Here is a 25,092-nt window from a genome sequence, read left to right on the forward strand (position 1 = left end):
CATGCACCATTTGAACTAAAGTTAGCATGTTAGCAATACAGAGCTAATATTATCTGAATATTGTGACCAATATAAGCAACAGGAATGTTTTCCTGTTAGACAAATCCAATAAAAAGCAGGTCAGGGATGCTAAGCTCAGCCTGCACTTTGAAAAATAAAGTGGTTCACTTTATGCACAAAGCTTGACAGAGCTGTTGTGTTGCAAACAGTTGCTAAGCTAAGAATGGAGAGCCATTACATGAGGGTCAGTTCTGCTTGTTCTCTTTTATGCCCTTTCATGGAGAACACACACACACACACACCATGTATTATATTTTTCATTATTCTGACAGACAAGTAAATCAAACTTGTCCTCTTTCTTAGAGTCAGTGGGAAACGTATGGGTCGCCTCCACCCTCAGCTCATACAGATGTGCCATATTTTATCTTGCGACACGTACAAGACAAAAACTCGTGTAACATAAGAAGCTTCTAATGACGATGAAGATGGGTTTCCTTCCTTTTCATTTGTGACTCATGTTGTGTAAACGAATCTTTGTTGAACAAAAGTCAAGGCTACTAGTGTTACTAGAGTGCTGATGCTGCAATCTGTTACTATGTGGATGTATGAATATGTATGTGAGAAATATGAATACTTTGATCAACTGTTACAGGTACTTTATATAAAAACATTTACAAGCACGGTGTCCTGTGTGCATTTTATTATTATTATTATTATTATTATTATTATTAATGGGTTCAGTTTAGAGACATTTCTCAGTTTGACCACAGCATGGCAGTAGAGAGTCACTAGAGTGAAGATGCTGAGGAGAATCTGGGAAGTTTTGTGAGGCTCTCTCTGTGAGGAAGCCCCATAACAGGCAATGGGGATACTTTTGTTGGTCTTCTAACATTTATGAGGGTGTAAGGGGTCAGTACTTTTGCACATTATCATTACAATCAAAATTAAGTTACATTTTAATAATGCCACATCTTTAAGCAGAGCTGAAAACATGGCGTGGCTAGCCAGGGAACTATTTTTAACCAAAGCGGGCTGCATCAAGTAAGTAAGATTTATGTTTGTTAGCACTCACACATAATGCAACAGCTGAGCTAAGGGGAAAATTGTGATGCTAACAGCTAGCTAGCTGGTATAACAGGCAAGCGTTAACTTCCTTTGCTGCTGCCTCTGACTCTAATCAAATTAAGTATAATTAAAGATACTTATGCAACTTTCAGTTCATGTATTTAAACAGATTTTATGTTTAATAATCTGCCTTTTCTAGCATCACAAGAACTCATCAAAGCTAACATCAACACACATCACAGTCAGAATGTCAGCTAGCTAGCTAAATATTAGCTGGATTAGCTACTAGCGTAAACCACTGTGTATACATATATGAACATCGAGAAACTTTTAAACACCCATTTGATGATCATTGGTTAGCTTACTTCTTTAATATTAATATTATTGACCCGTTTCAGTTGCACAGATTAGCCTTTTAGCACTGTTAGCATAGAAGCTAGCTACGTTCGTCTAGCTAACAAACAAACGTCTTCTACTTGTTGTTATTATTATTATATTATTATTATTATTATTTCAGATGCTTGTATTTTTATTGAACTGTTACTTTAGTTTTATTTTAATATGATTGTCTAATTTCCTTTATTTTTGAACATCTACTTTAGCTCTGCTGTGTGAATGGTGTCAGCCGTCGCTGTCCGTGGTGCTGACTGACGCACAAAGCTCTGTACCAAAATAAAAGCCCGCGTCTTTATGGATAAAGATGGCGGCTTGACGTTCACACGTCCATGCGTTTATCAATCTGCCACGTGACCCTCCTCACGCGGACCACACGCTATAGGATGAGAGATTCTCCTTCAAACGCACGCGAGCTCACGGTGGCACCGCCCACGCTCTGAAACGCTTCCGCACCAAATGAGCCAATCAGAGCGAGGTGCGCTGCGGCTTATAAAGCCATCTGCTGCCCACCTTCTCCCTTCACTGTCCTGCGAGCCACTGACCCGAGCTGCATCCCTGATCTACCGCAACCGTGAAGATGGCGGCCCGGGTAAGACAGACAGACATCTCCCTCTTTATATATATATATATATATATATATGTATATGCTTCATTTATGTATGTTAAATAATTATAGTACAGCCATTGAAGTGTTTCTGTCTTGTATGATAAACAGGGGAAAACAAAATGTCGGACGAGCCTTATCTCGCTGTAAAGTGGTGCGTTTCTCCTGAATGTCACGCGCTGCAGTGTGATTTTTTCACGTTAATTCTGAAGCCCACGATGCGTCCTGTGCTGTGAGATGAAATCAAAGCCGGGGCTGCGTGTCAGCAGCAGAACCTCTGCAGCCCGCTGGCAGCTGCCCTCCCCGGGACCGTGTCTGTGATCCAGGCGCTGCTTTGCCCTTGAGCTGACGCTGCTGCGTGAAAAACACCAAAACCTTTTTACGCATCCGAAATTATAGGCTGGACGTGTTACTGTGGAATGCACGAGGTGGTCCGAGCGACACACACACACACACACACACACACACACACACACACACAGTGTGGCCGCTCCAGCCTTCGAGCTGAGCGCTGTTGCGCTGCGGTGCGGAGCGGCAGAGACGCGCAGCGCATCCTGCTGGACCGTGCGCACGGTTAATGCATGGTCTGTGTGTGTGTGTGTGTGTGTGTGTGTGTGTGTGTGGGCTTCAACCTGTCGACGCACAGGGAGGATGGAGCAGGTAACCAGCGTCAACCTGCTCCACTGGCAGTCGGTCCCAGACCCTGACCCTGCAGCACACAGCGCAGGTTACAGAGCAGCCTGCCTCCTCCAGCAGAAGCACACATTAACCACACACACTGGGTGTAATCTGGGCTGTATGCTAAGGTAGCTGAGCAGCGGCTGCAGCGAATGTAGCATCCTGTTCGCCTCATCTTTTTATTTCAGAGGCCTGAAACAGAAGATTGACTGTTCCTTATGTATGATGGTTAATGTGATGATGGCAGCTGGTTAGATTATCATGGCATAAAGAGTTAAAAACAAGGCTTGGCTCAGTTTAAACCTAAAAATTCAGAAAATTAGAATTCAGGCTTTAAAATATGCTGAATTTGTTCTGCAAGGTTCTGACGTGTGTGTGTGTGTTTATATATATATATAATTTTTCTAAGAGTACGTCAGACTTTTAGACTTTAATTGCAAATTCTGACTTTTTTTCCTCAGTTCTGAATAAAAAGCCTTCTGACTTAAAATGACTTTTAATATAATATTTATATTATTTAGATATAATTGTCTTGACACTCTTTGAGTTTGTTGTTGGACTCAGTGCAGCCAGACTCTGGGTGACATCATGAAAGGTGAGGGGGCAGTCTGCAGAGTCACCATGATGATCGAGGTGGTGCACAGGCAAAGATGGCGTCTTACACTGTACAGAGAGAGAATATGTGAGAGCTGCGTCACACTGACGGAGGGAGCACTTTCTCTGACAGTGTTTCTGGGGTTTATTTTTTTACTGCAGAGCGCAGACACACTACGGCAGCAGCTTTTTGTTACGAGTCAGGCCACCAGGTCTTTGAAGTGTGACCGTTGGCTGATTTGTGAGTGGCAGCACCCAAGGGAGCTCCGTCAATACTTCTTTTAAACGACCCTACATCTTAATTTATCTGGCTTTTCAGGAGGAACGGAGAGCAGCTTTAGAGTGGGCGCTGGATTCAATCCTACTCTAGCTGGATTGACTTTCTCCAGTGTGAACGGGGCCTAAACCTAAAGCTACATGTGTGGTCAAAGGTTAGCATCGCTGTAATGCTAATCATCCTGAGGACGAGTGCCGTGTTCGTGTTATGAAACAGAGCAGTGAGCCGGACCAAGAATGAACAGGGAGCATTTTTCCGCTGTAACTCTGGAGACGTCTGCTCTGAGGGCACGCTGGACTCTGCATCATGAAATAGTGACGTATCACATTTCCCTAACAGAGCTGACACGTGTGTGTGTGTGAGTCAAAAGTGTCCACTGGCGTGTTGTGTGATGTCCCTGCCACTGACACACACACACACACACCCTTTGCCCTAGCTTGCCCAGCAGACCATGTACTGTTGCCGGGCGTACTGCAGCTTGTCAGAATGAGTCAGGACAATGCACACAGTTCCACAAACTGACAGCGTGATGGACTTAGAGACAGAATCCTGCAATAAAAAGTGTTACTGGGCAATAATGATAACAAATATGCAAGGATCTATGGGTGATTATTAATCAATATGGTGATGGGGGTATGACAACTTTGGCTGAACTGACCCTGGAGCTACATAAGTAGGTACCTAACGAACTGAAACATGGCTCAAAGGGCGCATGTTAGACCGATTGCATCACCCTGGCAGGACCCCCACCCCCGACCCTCTAGAGGACGATGTGGTTCAGAAAATGGATGGATGGCTACTTTAGGTGTCGATTTCCTGCACTGTGTTTTTAGCTGAAGCTACCTTGATAATTTCTCTAGCAGTGTGTCTTTGGTTAAAGTTTGAAGATGAAAGAGTGCTCAGGCTTCCTGTCTGTCTTTAACACGGGTCTGTGCAGGTTTTTTTTGTGCTGTAATTGATTATTGATCTGCTGCGTTAGCTGGTACTCGAGGGGGTTCTGTCTGAAGTGAACACAGACCTCAGTTTAGGTTCAGACCTGGCTGAAAAGGGTCAGTGAGACACCAGGACACACTGGTGGGATGACCTTTTACAGTCTTACCAGCCATCTGCTCAGGGTGTGGATTAGGAAGCAGCCACTCCACACTAGCATTCCTGACGTAGCCTGATCTTACTGCCGTACTGTGCAGGTGTTTTAGACACCAATAGTGTGAGGATTTTATGTGTGAATTGAATTTCTACCAGTGTTTATTCATCCACCTTACAAGTACTGAGTGGGTGCTTTCAAGGACAAGTCTGATTGATTTGATCAATAGCCAGAGATGAGGTGCTTTAGATGCTATAGTCTCAGATTGGAATGGTGCAGGGGAATAAGTGAGTGGGCTGTATAATGAGCGCCTCCTCTCCTTAATAAAATGTTTATTTGCATCTTTGGCTCAGAAGCCATTTCTCAGGAGTGTCTGTGTTAAAGCACCCACACTCACTGTGAGATCGAGCACCTCGTCTCAGTCTGCACTTCCCTCCAGCTTTCTGCTGTTTTTATTCTTCTCCTTTTTTTAGACTTGTGATCAAACAGCTGCACCTGCAGCCTGTGGAACAGCAACCTCGTCTGTTTTCTTTCTCTCATAAACACTGCAGCCATAAAAAATGTGCAGCATTCATATTGATTTCAGTCAACACGACTTCCTGAATCATGAAACGACTTCTACACATGAAAAGGATGCAAAACTGTCATTATTTATTGAACAGCACATCCTCACAAGGCTACTGCCCCCATGTGGTCATGTAAATACAGTGCAACCTAAACTACGATCTTTCACCAGACCTAACCACACAGTGTTGGTGCCTAATTCTGATTCTAAGTGCAGTCGTTTGTATTAACAAATGATTTATTTTATCGACCTGGCACCTGGTATGCTCATATAATGATGCATCTATAATATCATGTCTGTGATGTACACGGGTTTGTGTGTGTGTGTGAGTTCAGAGGCAGTAATGGTTAATCCCTGGCTGTCTGGATGCAGGGCATCCTCTGTGAGCCCTGAGCTGCAGCTATATTTAGAAAGCAGCGACTCTGCAGTGGGGCAGCCGACAACAACAACAACACACACACACACACGGGGAAGACAGATAGTAGGGAACAGGTTAATTATCGGTTGCAGCTTGGTGCTGTGTTAGAGGTTTAGAGGGGCATGTGTATCTGTTGTGGCTGTGTGCTGCCACAACACCCGACTCTATGAGAACCATGTAGATTCAGCAGTAATGCGCTTTGGGCAGATGTTGGAACCAAAAAATTAGAAGAAGAAAAAAAACAAGCATGAACCGAGGGCTTCAGCCCAAGATCTTCAGCCTTATACGTTGAAGTGGCAGCACGAATCAATGACAGATTACCGGTCCAAAGTCGTCGATACTGTGTAAATAACGTTGCACAGGCAATGGAAGTGAGTGTGTTTGTGAAAGATTGTCCTGGTGACATCCAGCTGGTTATTATGCATGAACCCAATGATCCATTAGACAGCTGCAGAGCCACACTTTTCCGCCCCCTCTTGTCTACCTCACTGACTGCATAGGTGGCGTTTTGTTTACTGAAGTCGTAGATTTGAGTTTGCATGAGCAGCGAGAGTCACTTGATTTTCAGATTAGACTGTTTTAGTTTGCGTTCTTTATGTTAGAGTCACTGAAGACGGAAGCACCATTACAGCTCGCGTGCCCTGAAACCAGCTTGATTTAATGACACTTTAGACCACTAAGAAATTACTTAGTGGGATTTATGTAAATGGGAAATAAGGTTGGCTTACAGAAGCAGCTTATTAATTTCTTAAAGTGCTCTGAGCGCTGGTGGAAGCGTGCCAGCTTCAGGTGCCACCAGGAACTGTTCGAGCTTCAGGACGACTTGGGGAGTTTCCCGTCTTTGCTGTGTTTACTGCACTGTTTGACCAAGTGGAAATGATTCCACAGCACACGGAGCTGGAATTAACTGATGTTTCTTTCACTCGGACTGGAAACAGCCAGACATGGAGGGTTTCTAACCTGATTTTAGTGAAGCTAATGCAACAAATGTGTTATGATCCTGTGTTTGTTCCTGGTTTTGTAATCTTATTGTTTATCCCTCTTGTCATTTATTAGTATTTTTGAGATTTGGTTCCTCTTTCTCTGCTCTTCCTCAGTCCTTCCCTCTCTCCTTCTGTTCCTCCGCCCTGATTATTAGCTCCCCCCTGATTGTGTTCACCTGTGTTTCACCCTCCTTATTTAAGCCTTGTGCTTCCCTTTGTCTTAGTCAGATCATTGTGTTTGTCACTCCCCGTGCCATGAACTTCTTCCCCCCAGGTTTGTTGTATAGCTTTGTATTTTTGTTGCTCAGTCGCAGTTTAGTTTGGTCTTTCTTGTACCCTGGACTGTGTTTTTGGCTCCATTAAAGCTCACCTTTGTTTAAAAGCTACTTTGGTCTGCATTTGGGTCCAATTTCCTCACCGAACACAACAAAATGGGTTTTATATAGATTTTTCTGGATTCTTTACTGTGGTGGGATCACACAGCCGGAACACAGATCCAGTTTTTTACTTTATATTGAGTTTGTTTATGCACTCTGTAAATGTCTGAGTGTCGTCAGTTTCACATTGTAATGGAAACGTGATGAATAAGTATTAAATTATTTAATGTTGTAATGAAACGGAGAAGAAGCAGGCTAAACAGTATCAAAGGAAGGTTTCTAAAACACCTACGAACTTCCAGTTCTCAAGAAAACAATCGTTTATTTAAAAATGTGTAAAAAATAATTGTCTCTTTCAAAATATTTTACAAATGATAATGATCAGTAGAACAATCTCCATGTCTGGCCTGAGACAAAAGAGAATCCACCTAAGTCAAAAAAAGATCATCTTTCTTTGTTTTAAGAGAATTACCATGTGTTAGCAAGAGCTAACTAGCTAACTACTAACTTAGCTAGCTAGCGTTCCTTGTTTTGTCTCTCAGACGACTGAAAACCTGCTCTGGGTGTGGACTGGTGATGCATTTCTCTCAGTCTGTGGCTTAAAGATGATAAAATGCTGCACAGGACATTGTTGGATTTTTGGATGTTGGATGATAAATAGGTTTGTTTTCATCTTATAAGTGACCTGTTTTATATTACTCCCAGTCATGTGATCTGTTGCTCGTGAAAATAGTGCAGCTTTAATGTCAGACAGTGCAGATTTACATAAATAAATGGCGCACGAGGCAACAACCACATCTACTCCATGTTCAGAAATGGATCTGTACCTACGAACATCTGCATGGGTGCAGCTCAGTGGGTAAACAATAGCATCCCACTATGATAAGCTATCGGCTCTGCAGCGGCAGCTTCGTTGCACATGTGCAGACATCTGAGTGGATGATGCCCCCTGAGGCACAGCAGGATGAATAATTTAAATGGGATGCTTGAACCAGAGGAATATTTAGAAAGATGTTGGGAGTGACCCGTTTGTTATTCAGCAGCCACTCCCTGCTGCTGCACGTTCACACACCTCAAAGGAGAAGACGTCCTCCTGTTAGAGGCCCACGGGAGGCAAAGGGAAGAGGAGTAATTGAAAAGTAATTGAAAGAAAAAGTTGGAGCTAACGTGTCCACTTTAAAACCTAATAATGACGAGTCACCAGGGATTTATTTTAGCCCAGAGATAATGATGTTGATGAGGCAATGTGATCAGAGGAGGGCGGCACGGTGAACCCAAAATCATTTCTAGGAAAGCCTCCAGACAGCTGATCAAACAGAAGAGGTGACAAAGGCAGTGGAAGAGGAGGAGGCTGGAAGGGGGCAGCAGAGGGAAGCATGATCCATCACTGCTCTCCCTCCATAAAAGGTCAACAACTATATATTTACCGTCACCACGGTGATCAGTGATCGCTTGCTTGATGTCAGTGAGGTTGGAAGGTTGCCTCCCAGCAGCCTTTCAGGTGGATGAAACCTGTCCTGAGACGGTGCAGGTCGATACAGTCCTCTTCCATTTCATGTAGTTTCCAACCTTGGGGTACGGCGCCTGGCCAAGAAATAATCCAGGAGCTTCTCATGGTTCAAAATGAGCCTGAAGAAGAAAGCAAAAGTCGGAAGAACCGGCTCTCCCAGTGACCGTAAAATCTGGGGCTTGACTTGTTACCATGGTGACCAAGAAAATAAGAGGAGAAGCTTGTTGCAGATGAGAACCTCTCACTGTCTCTGTTTTAGCCCTGATATTTAGAGGTGCATTGGTTGTTTTGGCTAGGTCTTTATGCTAAGCTAGGCTAACACACTGCTAGCAAGTCTCATTTAGTTGTATTTGCCAACATGTGTCTGCCTATTAAATAGCATACAGATGTTAGCAGCTATAGGAACGTTGTTACCATCCTGTTCCGCTCCTATAGGATGCTTTTCCTTTCAGTTGTAGAGCGTGTCTTTAAGCAGCCAGGGGGCGTTCACAGCTTCCTGAAGGAAAACACTGCTGTGGAGCAGAAATAATACAGCACCAGACTGATGTTACACTTGTGTTTGTCTGTTTTCTGCTGACATCTTGTACACTGTGATGTTTTGCTTGTATGAGCATGCCTGCTAACGCTAACTGACCCGGACAAACTGCAGACAAAGGAGTAACAGAATCAGCCCTCCCTCCCTCCCTCCCTCCTGCACCATTAGGGAATTAAATTCGCTTTCCATGATTGACCAAAAAGTAAAATTCTATTTGAAGGTTCCCATCGTCGCTGTGGTCACACGAATGCAGTTTATCACTTCATCCACTGTATCCATCCATCACCTCCTATCACCACACTGGGAGCGCCGGCCTCTCATGTGGGGAAGAGATGATGCGAAACACTGTGTGTTTGGGATAAACTACCAGACTTGGGGTGTAGTTTGTAATTTTACATGAAGAAAAAAACTGATTTTAAAACTCCAACTCTGGCCTGCATGCCCTTGACACCATCCCCGGTGATCCCCTGTGTGTGTGTGTGTGTGTGCATGAACATGTGAATGCAGCTTGAATGCACCATCACAGCCCCATACCTCAGCTTCAGCAGCTCGCTGCTCTCTGTCCCCCTCTGTCTCAAATGCTGTCTTCTGTCCTTCCTCTCTGCTTGCCTACGCTGGCGCCCACAAGGTCGTTATATTTTTCAAGGTATGTATGGATACTCAACTCTCAAAGCGACCTGCCACCTTCTCCGTCATGTGGACTGTATCTCTGCTTTTCACTCAAACTGTCTGTCTGGCTCTCTGGCTTGGAGAGCTGGTTGCATAGAAGACGTGCGTCACTGCTTTTCTTCTCTCCCCATCCCCTCTCTGCTGCTGCAGGCCTGATAGCTGGTTAGGACCTCAGGAGAGCTGAGGCCAACGTACACATAGCAGCAAACCATAGAAAGTCTGGCACCATTGCAACCCAGTGACGGAGCTGCAATGTCACGCTGGTGTTGAGTGAATGGAAACGCTAACTCATTAGCATCCATTAATCAACTCCCATGATGCACTGCAAGTCTCTGACGCCCAGAACGAAATGCATCTGTCCCATTAAGGGAGCCGCCATTTTGATTCTGGTGCTAGTGACCCCGAGAGGTAGATCGGTGTTATAGCAACCATAGCAAAGTTTGGTTCAAATTGTGTATTAAAAGCTGCCATGGTGATGACACACAGGTGACAGAGTCATTAACACCCTCACTGCCAACAAGTAGGACCTGGATTCTTTATGTCTTTGGTGTTCTCTACGTTTTGGGATCTATATCATGAATGTGTTTGGGTGGAGGGCCTCAGTCCTACATGGGTGTACAAGTTTATCTTTTTTGAGTGTGTTGTCACTCTTCACATATGGACACTTGGCACAGAAACGTCTCCAGTGTGCAGGGCTTTCCAACAGACTGCATTACAAGTCATAAAAGAAAGTGGAGGAGAAGCTTGTTGCAGCTGAAGATAATGAGTTTCGCCATCTAATGTGTGGTTTGCACTTTGGCCCCAAACCTGAACCTGACCAAGCAACGACAGAAGCACAGAATGAAAGAGGCGTAGCTAACGGCTAAAGCTCAACAACTGGGATAGAAAAGCAATGTTAAAGCCAAACAAGCAGCTAATTCCGATGAGTGATGAAGTGATCGATGAAGCTAACACAAAAGTACCAAAACCTGAAGGTGGCGAGTCAGTCTCCACAAACCTCCATGATGAATTGCCCAAATGTCCCCAATTACAAACAAGTCTTATTAGCAATTAGCAAGCCTTAGCATGCTAACACATTTAAATGGAGATCATGATGTCATTTTTTTCTCTTAACCAGAAGATATTAGCCACTTCATTGCAACAGTTTTAGCATTAGCATGAAACCCAAACAAAGCTAGTTGGGGGTTTCCTCGTGTCTGTGTGTTATTTATGAATTATATGAAGAGTTCATATTGGTAACTGTTGCCTCAGGAGTCCCCTTTAAACATCTGGATTTAGATGCTTTGATGTATTAATATATGGACCTGGAAAACATTTCTGAACTAAAATGTAGGGCAGGACACACGCTTTGGTTTTAAATAAACCATGTTGTGATGCTTGATCTTCAGTTTTCTAGGTTACCCGGATGCTTTCTAGGTTAACTTGTGTACTTGCTGCTCTTCTCTATTACTCATATTGATTTTTGTCCCTGCTTAAAACAACATTTCTCCTCTCCATTACCACAAATATGTTTCTCATCATATATCACATTTGTGTTCTGTTCCATCAGTCTAATCCCTTTTTATGGCGCACTCATTTCACCAGGAAATGGTTCGGTTTATCACGAAGGATCTGCAGACCATTTTCATACACTCTAATTACACTGTTGACATTAATTGAGGATATTCTCAGAAAAAAAAAACAAAAAGACTAAAACATTAGATTTATTTTTACGTTAAAAATCTTTTATTTTATTTTAAGCTTTATTTTGAGACACTTCAAATCTGAGTGATGGTGTAGCTAATAAAACATGATAATTAGTGCATTTATTGTAACTAAATATCTATGTAACACTGAGGTCTATGGGGACTGACTCACTCTTGGTGCCACCCTCAAGTGGCCATGTGGGGAATTACAGTTTTTGGTACTTTCACATATTCTTTTTTTTTCCCAGTGTTTCATAAGCAGGCTTGAGGCTGTATGACAGGGCGGTCGGTTCGGTCTCACCTCTGTCTGCACAGACTACAGGGGTGCAGGTGATGTGGCACAGAGCCAGCACTGCAGTGTCTGTCTCAGCTCCACCTCGCTGCCTTTAGTGCTTATGTTGATTTCTGGCTCCACAGTGAGCTCCTGGTCTGGCTGTTTGTGTTTCTGGCTCAGGCTGCCTGCAGACTCTTGGTGGATTTGGCAGACTTTCTTTCAGTACGTGTGTCCATGAAGCAGTTTTCAGTCCATAGCTTTGGTGACAATTAAATTAAACGGCAACTGTGGGAGGAATGAGGCGACTCCCTTCAGCTGGATCCCAGCCGGCTGGAGGAATCAGCTGATACCATGAGTCCAAGAAAAGATTCCTACAGATACTGTCAGGCCCCGGAGGCATCCTTCTGATGCCTTGAGTTGTTGCACACTTATAGACAGACGCAGATCAATCACAGGCCTTATCGGCTGCCTCCTGTGTTGTTTGAGCTTCAGTTGACATGATCCAGAAGCCGTCAGTCTCCACAGGAACCTATTGTACCGTTTGTGGCACTGTGACCGAGGTGCTTGCTTCCGAGTGACGCTGCCATTCACCGCTGTGATAAATCAGCCAGCAGTAAAGCCTGATGTATCGTCAGAGGCTCTGCCTCTCTGTTCGCTTAAAGCAGTTGCCATGGTTACCACTTCATGCATTGGAATTTTCTGTATCTGCTCCAGCTCTGCTGGAGACGAGGATGTTCTGCAAAAAGGTCTTCAATTTGTGTCGCAATGAGAGCTTACATCTAACTGTTTTCTTTTTGAGGCATTGCTGGCTGCAGGTGCAGGAAAGGGTGCAGTTTGAATGACTCTGCAGATCAAGCTCAGTTTCTGTCCTTTTTTTGGGCTACCATGGTGACAAGTCCCGCCCCCCCACCTGTCAGATTCTAACTGCACTTATTCACATGACCACACGAGGGCGCAGAAACCATTACTAACCATCAATACTAATGCAGCGGTTCACAAACCATGGGTCGAGGGCTTCTAAAGGGTCGCACCATGCTCCTTTTAGGGGCCATGTTTTCTGTTTCTTTCATGTTTTAATTCACATAATGAATAAGTCACCTTCAGAGTAAATAACAGCTTGTCGGATAAATTAAGCAATTGTTTAGTTTTAGTTTACTTTATTTATTTTATTTAGTTTATTTAGTTTGATTTGATTTGATTTAGTTTCTGCTTCGCTCAAACTAATTAATTCTGCTGAACTGGTCTGTGTCGCCTCCTGACAGGACGCTCACATGATTTGCTGCAGTGTATCGTGCTTTGTCATCCCAGGTTTTTTAAAAACGTTGTGTTTTTCTCCTCCTCCTCCTCCTCTTCCCCTTCCTCTTCCTCCTCCTCTTCCTCCTCCTCTCTCTCCTCCTCCTACTCTTCCTCTTCCTCCTCCTCTCTCTCCTACTCCTCCTCCTCCTCCTCCTCCTCCTCTTTATTCTCCTCTTCTTCCCCCCCCTCCTCTTTATTCTCCTCTTCCTCCTCCTCCTCCTCCTCTTTATTCTCCTCTTCCTCCTCCTCCTCTTCCTCCTCTCTGCAGACCATGCAAGCGGGGCGATGCCCAACAGACGAGCTGTCGCTGACTAACTGTGCCGTAGTGAGCGAGAAGGATCTGCAGTCAGGACAGTGAGTCGTCATTCATCGCCTCTTTATTGTCGTGTTTGTCTCTACAGTCATCCACCCACACATCCACCCACACATCCACCCACGTTATCACCCGTCACTCATCTGGGAGGCCACAGCCGACCTTCTGATACGGGACAAGCAGTGAATGATCATAACAGACCATAATAGTGCTCATTTTACTGCCATGGCAACAGCAGCCTTGTCTTTATTGTTCAGTCACACTGAGAAAAGCTGTGGTGCTGCTGAAGAAGGGTGTAAAGAAGTCTGTAGTCGTCTAGAAGAAGAAAGGATGACTGCTGCTGTCATAGTAACCGTCACCACTCGTCAATAATGCCTCAGTTGAAACAATGTCCTGCGTGGTCCCGAAACACACTGACGTGTTTTGTCCTCACCTGCTGAGATGTGACTGTGAGTGCTGTCACATTCTCTGTTGTGTGAGTAGATGAGGAGATTAAAACCAATCAGCCAATATTTGTAATCAGCTGGTATTGATACGATTATGCACGCTGTGAAATGAATCTGTTATTATGACAAACCCACAGCGCCATTCATTGAAATTGGATGATTATAATGGATCATAATCGATCAGTCTCACAGACTGACTTAACGTGTAATAATCCCAGTCTACCCGTCGCCCCTCTCTGCAGACATGTGACTGTGAAGACCACACCCAACCACAAGTTTGCGTTTACAGTCAAGACACACCACACCGTGGCGCCTGGGACCATCGCCTTCAGCCTGCCGCAGGTACACAAACACACAAACACACGTAAACACACACCTGGTTCATTCACTGTGGACTGATGTTCAGACGTCTCATCCTTTATGTCTCCTGTAGAGGAAATGGGCGGGTCTCTCCATCGGCCAAGAGGTGGAAGGTACGAAGTCCTCCTGACTGCTACACAAACACAGCTATAGCATTAACTGAGCTAGCATCTAATGTTAGCATATTTGTAGCATGAAATGAGCTAGCAGAGCTTCTAATGTTAGCATACTCAGCTAGTGGAGAGCCATGCATATAGGTGCACTATACTACTATACAAACAGCACTACTAGTGGTTTTAAGACGTCCAGCAACCAGCAGTTGACCAGTGGACGTTGTGTTTGTTTCCTCAGTGGCCAACTACAACTTTGACAAGTCTAAGCAGTGCATCGGCGCCATGACAATTGAAATCGACTTCCTGCAGAAGAAGAGCACCGACTCCTCTCCCTACGACTCAGACAAAATGGCCGCCGAGTTCATCCAGCAGTTCAACAACCAGGCCTTCTCTGTCACCCAGCAGGTTTGTGTTCAGACACAGACAGGTTGGTGTTCGACTGAAGGCTTGTTTTTAACCCTTCTTTTGCTTCTCTGCGTCTCTCAGTTAGTGTTTAGTTTCTGCGACAAGCTGTTTGGTTTAGTGGTGAAGGACATCGAGGCCATGGACGCCAGCATCCTCAAAGGGGAACCACCTAGTGGGAAGCCGAAGCAGCAAAAGGTAACAGACGACCACACGGCGATTCTTCTTTCAGATATCTGAGGGTCCATGTTGGTTTGGTACCAAAGCATCGTCCTCCTGTGATTTAACTCCGAGAGTCAGCTGGAAATATAATATTAATGCTGCATATATCGTCTGGGCCAGGTCATCATAAATTTGGATATATTGCAGTTCGTGCTGAAAGATGCTGCGTACTTAATGGCTACTGGTGAATCATTGATCCCCATTAAAGGCTCGTCCTCATCCGGACACAACCATTCACAGATCTGTGTTACTGCAGCTTAGAAGAAACGTCTGAATATGTTGCATCCATTATTTATACATGCTCATTAACAGAGAACACCAGTCAAAGTGCAAACACTGAAGAAACGCCGAACAATACAGATACTTAATGAGCTCCTGCTTCAGTGGAGCTGAGGTCTGGGTCACTGTGTGGTATGTATCAGCAGCAAGTTCTGCAGCATTAAGGTTTTAATTGACGATCTGTTAGAAGCAAAGGTTCATAACATAAAGAGAAATTAAGCCACACTAGCAAACATGGCTATAGTTAGCAAACCAGCAACCCTGAGCTACACAGTGGAATATTGGCAAAATATTTGATTATAGAACAAAGGTAACAAAACATATTCAAAAAAGCTTTTAGTGTCATATGCACAATAAGGAAACTGGTTTCCCAGTATAATGAAATTCTTACTTTGCTGCTCACACTGAATGCCATAAAGGTTTAAGAAAGACAAAATTATGTGTGTGTGCGGGGTACAGTCCGTCGTTACAGACTCCTGTCAGCTGTTTAGGAGTCTGATGGCCTGATGTTTGATTGGATAGCCGAAGGCCTCTGTTATTGATTAGACAGGCTAGGCTAGGCTAACTGCAACAGATCAATAGATCACCTGCAGGTTTCCCCAATCAGTTCAACAAAGAGCTAAATGTGTGCAGCCAAAAAGAAAGAGGAAAACGAGAGGTCTTTCACACCAAAACTCAGCAGCTGATTATATTCTACTGCATTTAACCCTTTCACTACTGTAATTACAACAGTTCACCTTCTTTTAATGTTCTTTGTATTAATTATTTTACTGTTTTTTTACAGATGAAACTTTCAGAAGCTGGCACACATTTGTTATTATGTTATAAATGCTCAGAACAGTGTGTAATAACAAGAAAAGTAAAAAAACTGATTTGAGTTTTCATCAAATTTCTCTTATAAGCAACTATAAATGTGCAGCGACAACAAGAGATGACAAAAATTAAACTGTGTGTCGTTATTGCTGCATTTCCAGAGGAGAGGCAGTGGTGTGTTGTCAGATAATGAGTGTGAACATGTCACTGATGGAGTTCTGCTCTCTCTGACAGATCGACATCGGCCTCATGGTGGGAAACAGCCAGGTGATTTTTGAGAAGGCAGAAAGTTCCTCCCTCACACTAGTCGGTATGTTCATGTTCACATCCAAACATGCATACATGAGACCTCAGTGCTGTGATGCAAGCTCAGGCTGCTGCACACACACATGTGCACCACAAGGTGGCAGCAAGAACACATGTTCACATCATGGTTTAGATTCTTTCCTTTCCATCTTCTTCTGTGGCTTCATTAGCTTAATCAATAACTCTCTTAACAGGTAAGGCAAAGACCAAGGAGGCACGACAGACAATCATCAACCCAGACTGGAACTTTGAGAAGATGGGAATTGGAGGTCTGGATAAGGAATTCTCCGACATTTTCCGCAGAGCCTTCGCTTCCCGAGTGTTCCCGCCTGACATCGTGGAGCAGATGGGTGAGAAACTGACGGTGTTTTCCCTCATTCATGACACCACATTAGTCTGGTTTTCCAGGTTAATTAACCCTTTACTGACGATCAATAGAAAATGTGTCAGTTTTATTTATGAGCTGCAGCATGGGGGGTGTTTATTGTCTGGAAAACCGAGGTCGGCTCTGTGTATTCTCTGAAGTATCAAATGTAATATACAGTGGAGGAAATGAGTTTAGTCACAGCGCTGAAACCGCTTTTCCTCCCCCTCGTGCACACACACACACACACACAATAACACTTTATATTGAGTTTAGGATCCGCTTTATTAATCTGAATTTCATAACATGCATCATCTTCTTCCTGTCCTCTCCTCCCTCCAGGCTGTAAGCACGTGAAGGGTATTTTGCTGTTCGGCCCTCCTGGATGTGGTAAAACACTGATGGCCAGGCAGATCGGCAAGATGCTCAACGCCCGTGAGCCCAAGATCGTCAACGGGCCCGAGATCCTCAATAAGTACGTGGGAGAGTCCGAGGCCAACATCCGCAAGCTCTTCGCCGATGCGGAGGAGGAGCAGAAGAGGGTGAGCGAGGCTCGCCGTGCGTTCTCTGCATGTGTGTAAAAACATCACTGAAACAAACAACAAAATGTGTTTTCATGTTAAGCTGGGAGCGAACAGCGGCCTCCACATCATCATCTTTGATGAGCTGGACGCCATCTGCAAGCAGAGAGGCACGGGCGCCAGCAGCACGGGCGTGCACGACACCGTGGTCAACCAGCTTCTGTCCAAAATCGACGGCGTGGAGCAGCTGAACAACATCCTGGTCATCGGTGAGTGGCGTTAGAAGATCGCTTTACCGTTTATGATGATGTTCGTCACGGCACGGCTCTCTGGACTGAGCAGGTGTCATTAAACTCACCTGTGTGAAGAGAAAGCTTTTCCTTGTCGTGTATCACACATGATGAAGTCCTATGAAAAAATATTCAGACAGTAAATATGCAGTTGGTGCCATGACCTCTCCTTCCTGTCGCTCCAGGTATGACCAACAGGCCTGACCTGATAGATGATGCCCTGATGAGGCCTGGCAGGTTTGAGGTGAAGATGGAGATCGGTGAGTTTTTTCTTCTGCTGTCCGTTTTAGATGCTGTGGCTCATTAAAATCCAGTCAGAGGCCAATAAACATAGATTTAGACTGGTTAGCTGAAAATACAAAGCTCCAGCTGTTTAAGCTAGCTACTAATTCTCCTTATAAAAGCACAGCATAGTGTTAATAGTTACAATATTGTACTATTTACTGCCAAATTATGAGTATTTATTATGTATGCTGGCTCAGTGAGCTAACTAGTTAGCTGCTGTCTGCTAACACAGGTCCATCCATGAATGTCTGATGAACATGAATCATCACATGAATCTACAGCAGGAACACTGACACAGTAAACATGCTGAATGCCTGTTTGTTATCAGCAGCCTCTCTGTTCACTTGATGCCCACAGCCTGCCTCATGACACACAGACCTGTCCACAGCTGCTTCTGGACTGAACATGGACATTAACTACACATGCTCCATTTTACTTTGATTATTTTAACCTGTTCAGATCCTTTGCAATGGAAATCAATCATATATATTCAGTGTGTGAGTACTTTTACTTTGAATACTTTAAGTACATTTAAAAGTACTTAAGACTTTTACTTAAGTAGGATTGTTGATGTTGCACTTCTACTTTTACTTGAGTATATATTTTGCTGGGTACTTGTACTTTTACTTAAGTACAAAGCTTCAGTACTTCCTCCACCTCTGCTACAGCCTAATTTCCCTACAGGGATTAATAAAGTAATTCTTAATCTTAATCTTAATTACTTGAAAAACCCTTAAATAGAGTTAAAGCAGCCAGCAAGCTACAGCCAACAAATTAAGCGATCTAACACCTTGCTTTCATCTTTCCTGCATTGTCATACTTTCTCCGGCGTTCCTTGATGTCTTGTGATAATATGTATTGATGTAAACAGAGGTCTTCTATTCTTTCATCCGTCCTCCAGGTCTGCCTGACGAGAAGGGCCGAGTCCAGATCCTCACCATCCACACCAACAAGATGCGGAGCTTCAACCTGCTCGCTGGTGACGTCAACATCAAAGAACTGGCAGCTGAGACCAAGAACTACAGCGGTGCAGAGCTGGAGGGTCTGGTCAGGGCGGCGCAGTCCACCGCCATGAACCGACACATCAAGGTCCCTAACACACACACCAAGCTGGGATGGTTGACTTAGAGTGTTTCCTACTCACACCCATAGCTAGCTACCAGGCTACACGCTAACACACTTTTAGCATTATAATTAGCATTTCAGCTGTTTGTACATGCCGGAACAGAAAATAAGATAATAATAACTAGACTGCACTATAAACTAGCTAACAGGAAGTAAACATAGAAACAGATACAGGAATTAGCATTAGCATTAGCCACCTTAGGTCATAGTAGTCTGATGCTGTGGCCTAAAACAAAGGATGGATCAATATTGTACTTCCTGTTTACATCGTTCTCCAAAAGCATGATGGGAACTAAATTGTTGAACTTTCACAACATGAAAGTTGTGAACGATCATTTGAAAAAGAAATTGTGGGTTAAGTTACTATAAGAAATGTCTTAACACTGTCTTGACTGCATTCTCCTCCAGGCTACATCTACAGTTGAGGTGGACATGGAGAGGGCAGAGAAGCTGCAGGTTACCAGAGACGACTTCATGGGATCGCTCAACAACGACATAAAACCAGTGCGTAGCTGCAGCATTCAGAGACGGGGATGTTATGTGTGTGTTGTGAATGATTCCTCATATCCTTTTTTTTAATTTTCCAGGCGTTTGGTACAAACCAGGAGGATTATTCCAGCTACATCATGAATGGCATCATCAAATGGGGCGACCCCGTCACCCACGTTCTGGATGATGGAGAGCTGCTGGTGCAGCAGACAAAGAACAGCGATCGCACGCCACTGGTGGCTGTGTTACTGGAGGGTAAGGACCGCATGCTGTGAAGGTGTTGCACTGGATATTCCAGGGATTTTGTACAAAATCTGTACAAAGATGAGCAGCTAATTGTAGCCCTTCTCTTTACACACACGTCAAGGTCCACCCCACAGTGGAAAGACCGCCCTGGCAGCTAAGATTGCAGAGGACTCACAGTTCCCCTTCATTAAGATCTGCTCTCCAGACAAGATGATTGGACACTCAGAAATCTCCAAATGTCAGGCCATCAAAAAGGTAAGCGCCGCTGGGCTGTACGAGCCTCAGGTGCTTGCTTACCGCTCTTTATCTTTTCCTCCTGTCTTCATACTTCCTCCATCTCTCCCTGTTTCAGGTCTTTGACGACGCCTACAAGTCCCAGCTCAGCTGTGTGGTGGTGGATGATATAGAGCGTCTGCTGGACTATGTCCCCATCGGTCCTCGTTTCTCCAACCTGGTCCTTCAGGCTCTGCTGGTGCTGCTGAAAAAAACCCCACCCAAGGTCAGAGATCATCCATGATATTACTTTCACAGCTCGCCGACGAGTTGCAAACATGTTGTTTTACCCTTAGTTTGGCCCTTTAGGAGAAAGTCAGTCCAGCTAGAGCGGGATTAAATCCAGATCGCCTTTAAACTGGAAACATTCAGACCTAATTTCAAATCTGCACACATGCATGTCAGCGCAAAATCCAGCTTGTCCTCCAAAGCACTAGGTGGCGCCTCGTTATATATAGAGTCGTTTAGGCCGCGGTAGGACCCCTGTCGCTTGATCTTTCATTTTTTCTTGGTTCAAAAAGCAGTTTATTCCTTTGTAGCCCTGTGGAAAATAAACTCGGAGCAAAGCTGTCGTAGTTCGACGGTTGTTTACAAACGGCTTTTGTACGCGACCCGGACACTGTCCCCGTAAACCGGAAATATCACGTTGCCAGCGGGATTCGCTAGCTGCATTTGCGTTCAGACCTGAGCCAGATGGAAGCCAATCCAGCTAGATCCACCTCCGAGAGGTGGACTGAAATCAATCCAGATATATCCAGAATCCGAATCCCGCTCTAGCCAGATTGATTCCCCAGAGTGAACGGGGTCTTAGGTATTATTTGTTGTTTATTTTACTCTAAATGGGGCAGTAACTTAACACAATGCTGTGTTGAAAAAAAGCATTTAACATCATGCATTAAGGAAATTTCCTTGATGATAAAAATATATACTTTTGTTTATACATGTTTTTAAATTTAATATTTTTTGTTGTAACCACACTTTAGTCATCTAAATGAATGCAGTTCTCCGTGCTGACACTACACTTTTCCTTCTGCAGGGCCGGAAGCTGCTCATCATTGGCACCACCAGCAGGAAGGACGTCCTGCAGGAGATGGAGATGCTGGACGCCTTCAGCACCACGATCCACATCCCCAACATCTCCACCGGAGAGCAGCTCGTCGACGCCTTAGAGGTGAGAGCACACACGCAGTCATGTCAGACAGGAAACTGAAACGAGGACACGCAGATGAAGCGTCACAGCCTCAGGAGCACACACACAGCCTTGAAAGATCTGCAAGGTCCTAAAAGCTGCATATGCACAATTAAAAGGTTGTGTCTGAAAATCTCCACCTTCCCTCTGTGCCTGCAGCTGCTGGGGAGCTTCTCAGATAAAGAGCGAGCCAGCATCGCACAGCAGCTGAAAGGGAAGCGGGTCTGGATCGGCATCAAGAAACTCCTGGTGCTCATCGAGATGTCTCTGCAGGTACACAGTCCCCTCGGCTTCAAACACAAAAACAACCACAACATGTCGTCTTTTTTTGTGACACCAGAAGGAACTGACCTGTTCTTTCTCATCCCTGCAGATGGAGCCGGATTACAGAGTGACCAAGTTCCTGTCTCTGCTCAGAGAGGAGGGGGCGTGAGTACAAACACTCCACCTGTCGCTGCCTCCATCAGCTTACACACTCCTTCTTTTGTTCTCATCAACTTCCCTCTCATGTTGTCGGTTCATTTTGTTTTAAATCATCATATATATATGTATGGCTTCACACAGCAGATGTCCTTATTAGAAGACAACTTAACGCTTTTATCTTGCAATCACCAGGGTGAATGAAGGCGACCAAATCCGAATTTAAGATGTCCGTTGCTCTCTTGATGTGTACTGGTAAGATCAATGACAGAGTGACGGGACGAGAGCCTGCAGCTTGTGAGTAGAGGAGCTGTAGTCTGATAGTTAGCTGTAGTTTCTGTGGAAGTACCTTTAGGTAGCAAGGTAACAGTGAATAAATGGAGCATTTAAACGTTTCATTTCTCCCTCCTCCCTCCATGTTCACTCCCCTGTCATTAGCTTAATTGCTACATGTTTTTTCATGGCTGTTTGGTCACCTCACACAGTGCTCTAATTTGTTTTTAATGTGTGTATCATGACATCCTAAATGTCCTGGAAGCAAAGCGTCATTATCAAGTGTTCACACAGCCTGTGAATAGAAGTGCTGGTACTGAGGGGTTTAATGAACACACAGGCTCACAATTCTTCCAGCTGAAGAGTTCGGTCTTATTAATTAAAGGGAGAAAGTTGTGAACTTCTGCCAGGAACAGGAGTCAGTACATATGCAGCCATACAAACCCAAAAGCTCCGAGCATGGAGGGAACCAGGCATCTGCAGGGCAGCTGGAACATTTGTGAACCTTTTAAAATGTGATATTTCTGCATAAATATGACTCAAAACATCAACAGATGTTCACAGTCCTGCATGTATTTTTTATTTATGTGACCCTCAATGATTAGCCCTTTATTTGAAGGCCGGCCTGATGGAGTCTGGGCTTCACAACATGTGTTTGTGGGATAATCACAGGATGTTTCACCTCATACAAACAGTTGCTGCTGCTCATCAGACTGGAAAAGGTTACACAACCACGCACTCTACAAATCCACACTGACAGACAGACCGACTGTGTACAAATGGATGAAAATCAAGCCCATTGTTGCCCTCCACAGGAGTGAGATGGCTCCCAGAACCAGTCATGTAACAGGCTGCAAGGTCACAGAGGAACCCCGGGTGACCTCCGAGCACAGAACACAGAATCCACCATCAGCAGAACGCTGACCCACCGTGGTGTGTGGTCTCCAGGAAGAACACTGCAGCCTGTCTGCAACGCCACAGGGGCTGCTGGGAAAATATGTTGGGAGAAACAGTGACCCCGCAGCCCCATTATGTGAACCCATCCCAGCCGTTTAACACAGTGGTGGTGGTGGTGGTATCATGGTCTCTGAACATTTCTTTGATCGGGTTCTGATTTTCTACTTGAAGGACTTGTGTGAGAGTCTGTGTGCGGATGTTTTGCATCATATTTATGCAGAAACACAGAAACATTTCACAGGGTTCACGAGCTGTGGAGCAGCAGCACTGTATTTCATCATGTAGGTCATAAATTAATGATGAACGATCTTCTCTGCATTAAATATTCATACGAGAAAAACGTGGTAAAACTCTGATTGTTACTGTTCTGTCTGCTCCCCGGAGGGACGTCTTTAGCTCCATTTTTTGTGAGAACGAGGCCAAAAAAAAAAAAAAAAAGAAACATTTCAAAATACATCTTTGAATAATCTGTTTGGGCACTTCAGAGGTGTAGAAGCTTCCAGATCATTTCGTACCGAGAATAAACTTGTCAGTAATGAAGATGCAGCCGTGATGCTGTGAAACATAATGGGGACAGGCGTTACCATGGCAACCGAGCCTTTAAACAACATTTACGGTAACCTGCTTCTTGTTTGTTTTTGCTCTTCTTCCTCTTTTTAGTGACAGCAGCATTTACCACTAGAGGAAACACACTCGCCATCTTCACGCAACAAGAGGAAGAAGAGGATCTCTGTCCATGTCTGTTCACCCGCTGCTCCGTCAGAGGAACACACAGCATCCTCCGCATGCTTCCTCCTCCTCCTCCTCCTCCTCCTCTACATCATCAAATCCCCTTATCGACATATCACTACTGGAAGTTGTACTGTTATTTAAAATAATTTAAAAAAAAGAGTCTGTTATCTGTAAAGAACATGCAATAGATGATTGTAAAAAAAAAAAGTGCAGTTTTGTGCATTGTGCGTAAAAAAAACGATCCAAAAAAAGGAGACATGTTTGTTTTTAGCACTTCTATTTGTCGTATGTGTTGTCATGCCAACGGTAGCTGTCGTCAGTATGACGTGTATCCTCGCGGCACACGAGCAGTATAAACAGAACACACGCAAAACATTTGAATATTTACGATGTGAGGCTTTGTAGTGAACTGTGTAGTGGCTGTTCCATGTGTAAATGTAATCCCTTTAAATATACAGTATGTCCTGTACATAGTATATATATATAAATATATATATAAAAACAAATACAGTATACCATGAGAGTACTTCAGTATGACTCTTCTTCCCGGAGGCTTCACCAGGTGTAGTAGTGACAGTAGGTGTTGGGGTTGTTACAGTCCGGTTCAGTAGCGTAGCCATGACGTCATCAGTGTTAAACATAGAAGGAAAATAACTGCACTGATCCAACCTTTATCTCAACAGCTCTTCGTGGGGACTCCAACTTGTGTCGTGTGTGTTGTGCATGTGTGTGTGTGTGTGTGTAGGTGTGTTCTGAACATGAGTGTGTGTATGCGTGTGTGAAACAGCTGGTAGCAGCAGTTTTTTTTCTCATGTCATGTTCTCAGTGCTCAAAAATGCATCGTTTCGTTCTGATCTGATCATTGACAGTGTGTGTGTGTGTGTGTGTAAATATATATCAACATGCAGATGTATGATTGCAATAAAAAAGCACATATGCACAAAGAAGCATACTTGTTGTTTTTTGGTCAACGGTTGCAGTGACCTCACAAAACTTGATGTAGCAGGAACATATGGAGTCCTGGAGGGGCCACATGATGAAGTGAAGCTGACCTGTGACCTCTGACCTGTTGGAAACGTCACACGGGTGTCTCATAGGATGGAGTTAGACTAGCTTCATCCTATGAGACAACTGTGTGGCGTTGTGTTGTAGTTCCACTTATATATACACCACGGTTCAAAGGTCTGGGGTCTCCAGGCCAGTTCTACAGCTTCTCTGATCAGCAGAACAGTTCAGGATGGTGGTTTGATCCCAACTCCTCCCTAGTCACTGTTGTGTGTCCTTGGGCAAGGCACTTTACCTGCATAGCCTCCAGTGTACTCACTGGTGTATGGCGCTCTTTGCTGGGCTGCCTTAAGCAATTTCCCCATTGTGGGACTAATAAAGGTTTCTTAATTTAATTTAATTTAATCAGAACACAGGAGTGATGGCTGCTGGGAAAGGGCCTCTTTACACCTTTGTATATATTCCATTAAAAAGAACAGTCATTTATCACATGAACAATGTTTAGACTGTAATCTGATTACTTTAATGTTATCTTTTTTTTTTAAATAAAGACATTTCCAAGTGACCCCAAACTTTTGAACAGTAGTGTAAATATGAATATGATATAAAATTATTAAAATGTAAGGATGACTAATACATAAATAAATACATATGTTTTT

The 25,092-nt window shown here is 44.1% G+C and overlaps 1 protein-coding gene across 3 annotated transcripts; it reads left to right on the forward strand.

The window, feature by feature from the left end:
• The first annotated feature begins 1,992 nt into the window (after positions 1-1,992).
• On the forward strand, positions 1,993-24,287 carry nsfa (N-ethylmaleimide-sensitive factor a). Of its 3 annotated transcripts, XM_028411667.1 has the most exons (21): positions 1,996-2,050; positions 9,715-9,732; positions 13,279-13,364; positions 14,012-14,111; positions 14,203-14,242; positions 14,481-14,647; positions 14,729-14,842; positions 16,193-16,268; positions 16,459-16,614; positions 16,971-17,170; positions 17,253-17,418; positions 17,625-17,699; positions 18,626-18,813; positions 19,258-19,353; positions 19,437-19,593; positions 19,706-19,839; positions 19,937-20,083; positions 20,894-21,028; positions 21,206-21,319; positions 21,420-21,475; positions 23,357-24,287. In XM_028411667.1, the coding sequence occupies exons 1-21, from the start codon at positions 2,039-2,041 to the stop codon at positions 23,376-23,378; spliced, it is 2,259 nt and encodes a 752-aa protein (XP_028267468.1). In that variant the 5' UTR covers positions 1,996-2,038; the 3' UTR covers positions 23,379-24,287. The 3 variants fall into 3 exon arrangements, with proteins under 3 accessions (XP_028267469.1, XP_028267468.1, XP_028267470.1); XM_028411668.1 differs by lacking the exon at positions 9,715-9,732 and having other exon boundaries at positions 1,993-2,050; XM_028411669.1 differs by lacking the exon at positions 23,357-24,287 and having other exon boundaries at positions 21,420-21,479.
• The last annotated feature ends 805 nt before the right edge of the window (positions 24,288-25,092 follow it).

This window comes from Parambassis ranga, chromosome 8 (assembly GCF_900634625.1).
Source record: "Parambassis ranga chromosome 8, fParRan2.1, whole genome shotgun sequence".
NCBI classification, from domain to species: domain Eukaryota; kingdom Metazoa; phylum Chordata; class Actinopteri; family Ambassidae; genus Parambassis; species Parambassis ranga.

Excerpts from the sequence above, each read along its gene's own strand:
- nsfa (XM_028411667.1), top strand. Across the intron at positions 14,112-14,202 it reads TCGCCTTCAGCCTGCCGCAG|AGGAAATGGGCGGGTCTCTC; the intron begins GTACACAAACAC and ends TGTCTCCTGTAG. Across the intron at positions 19,840-19,936 it reads AATGTCAGGCCATCAAAAAG|GTCTTTGACGACGCCTACAA; the intron begins GTAAGCGCCGCT and ends TCCCTGTTTCAG.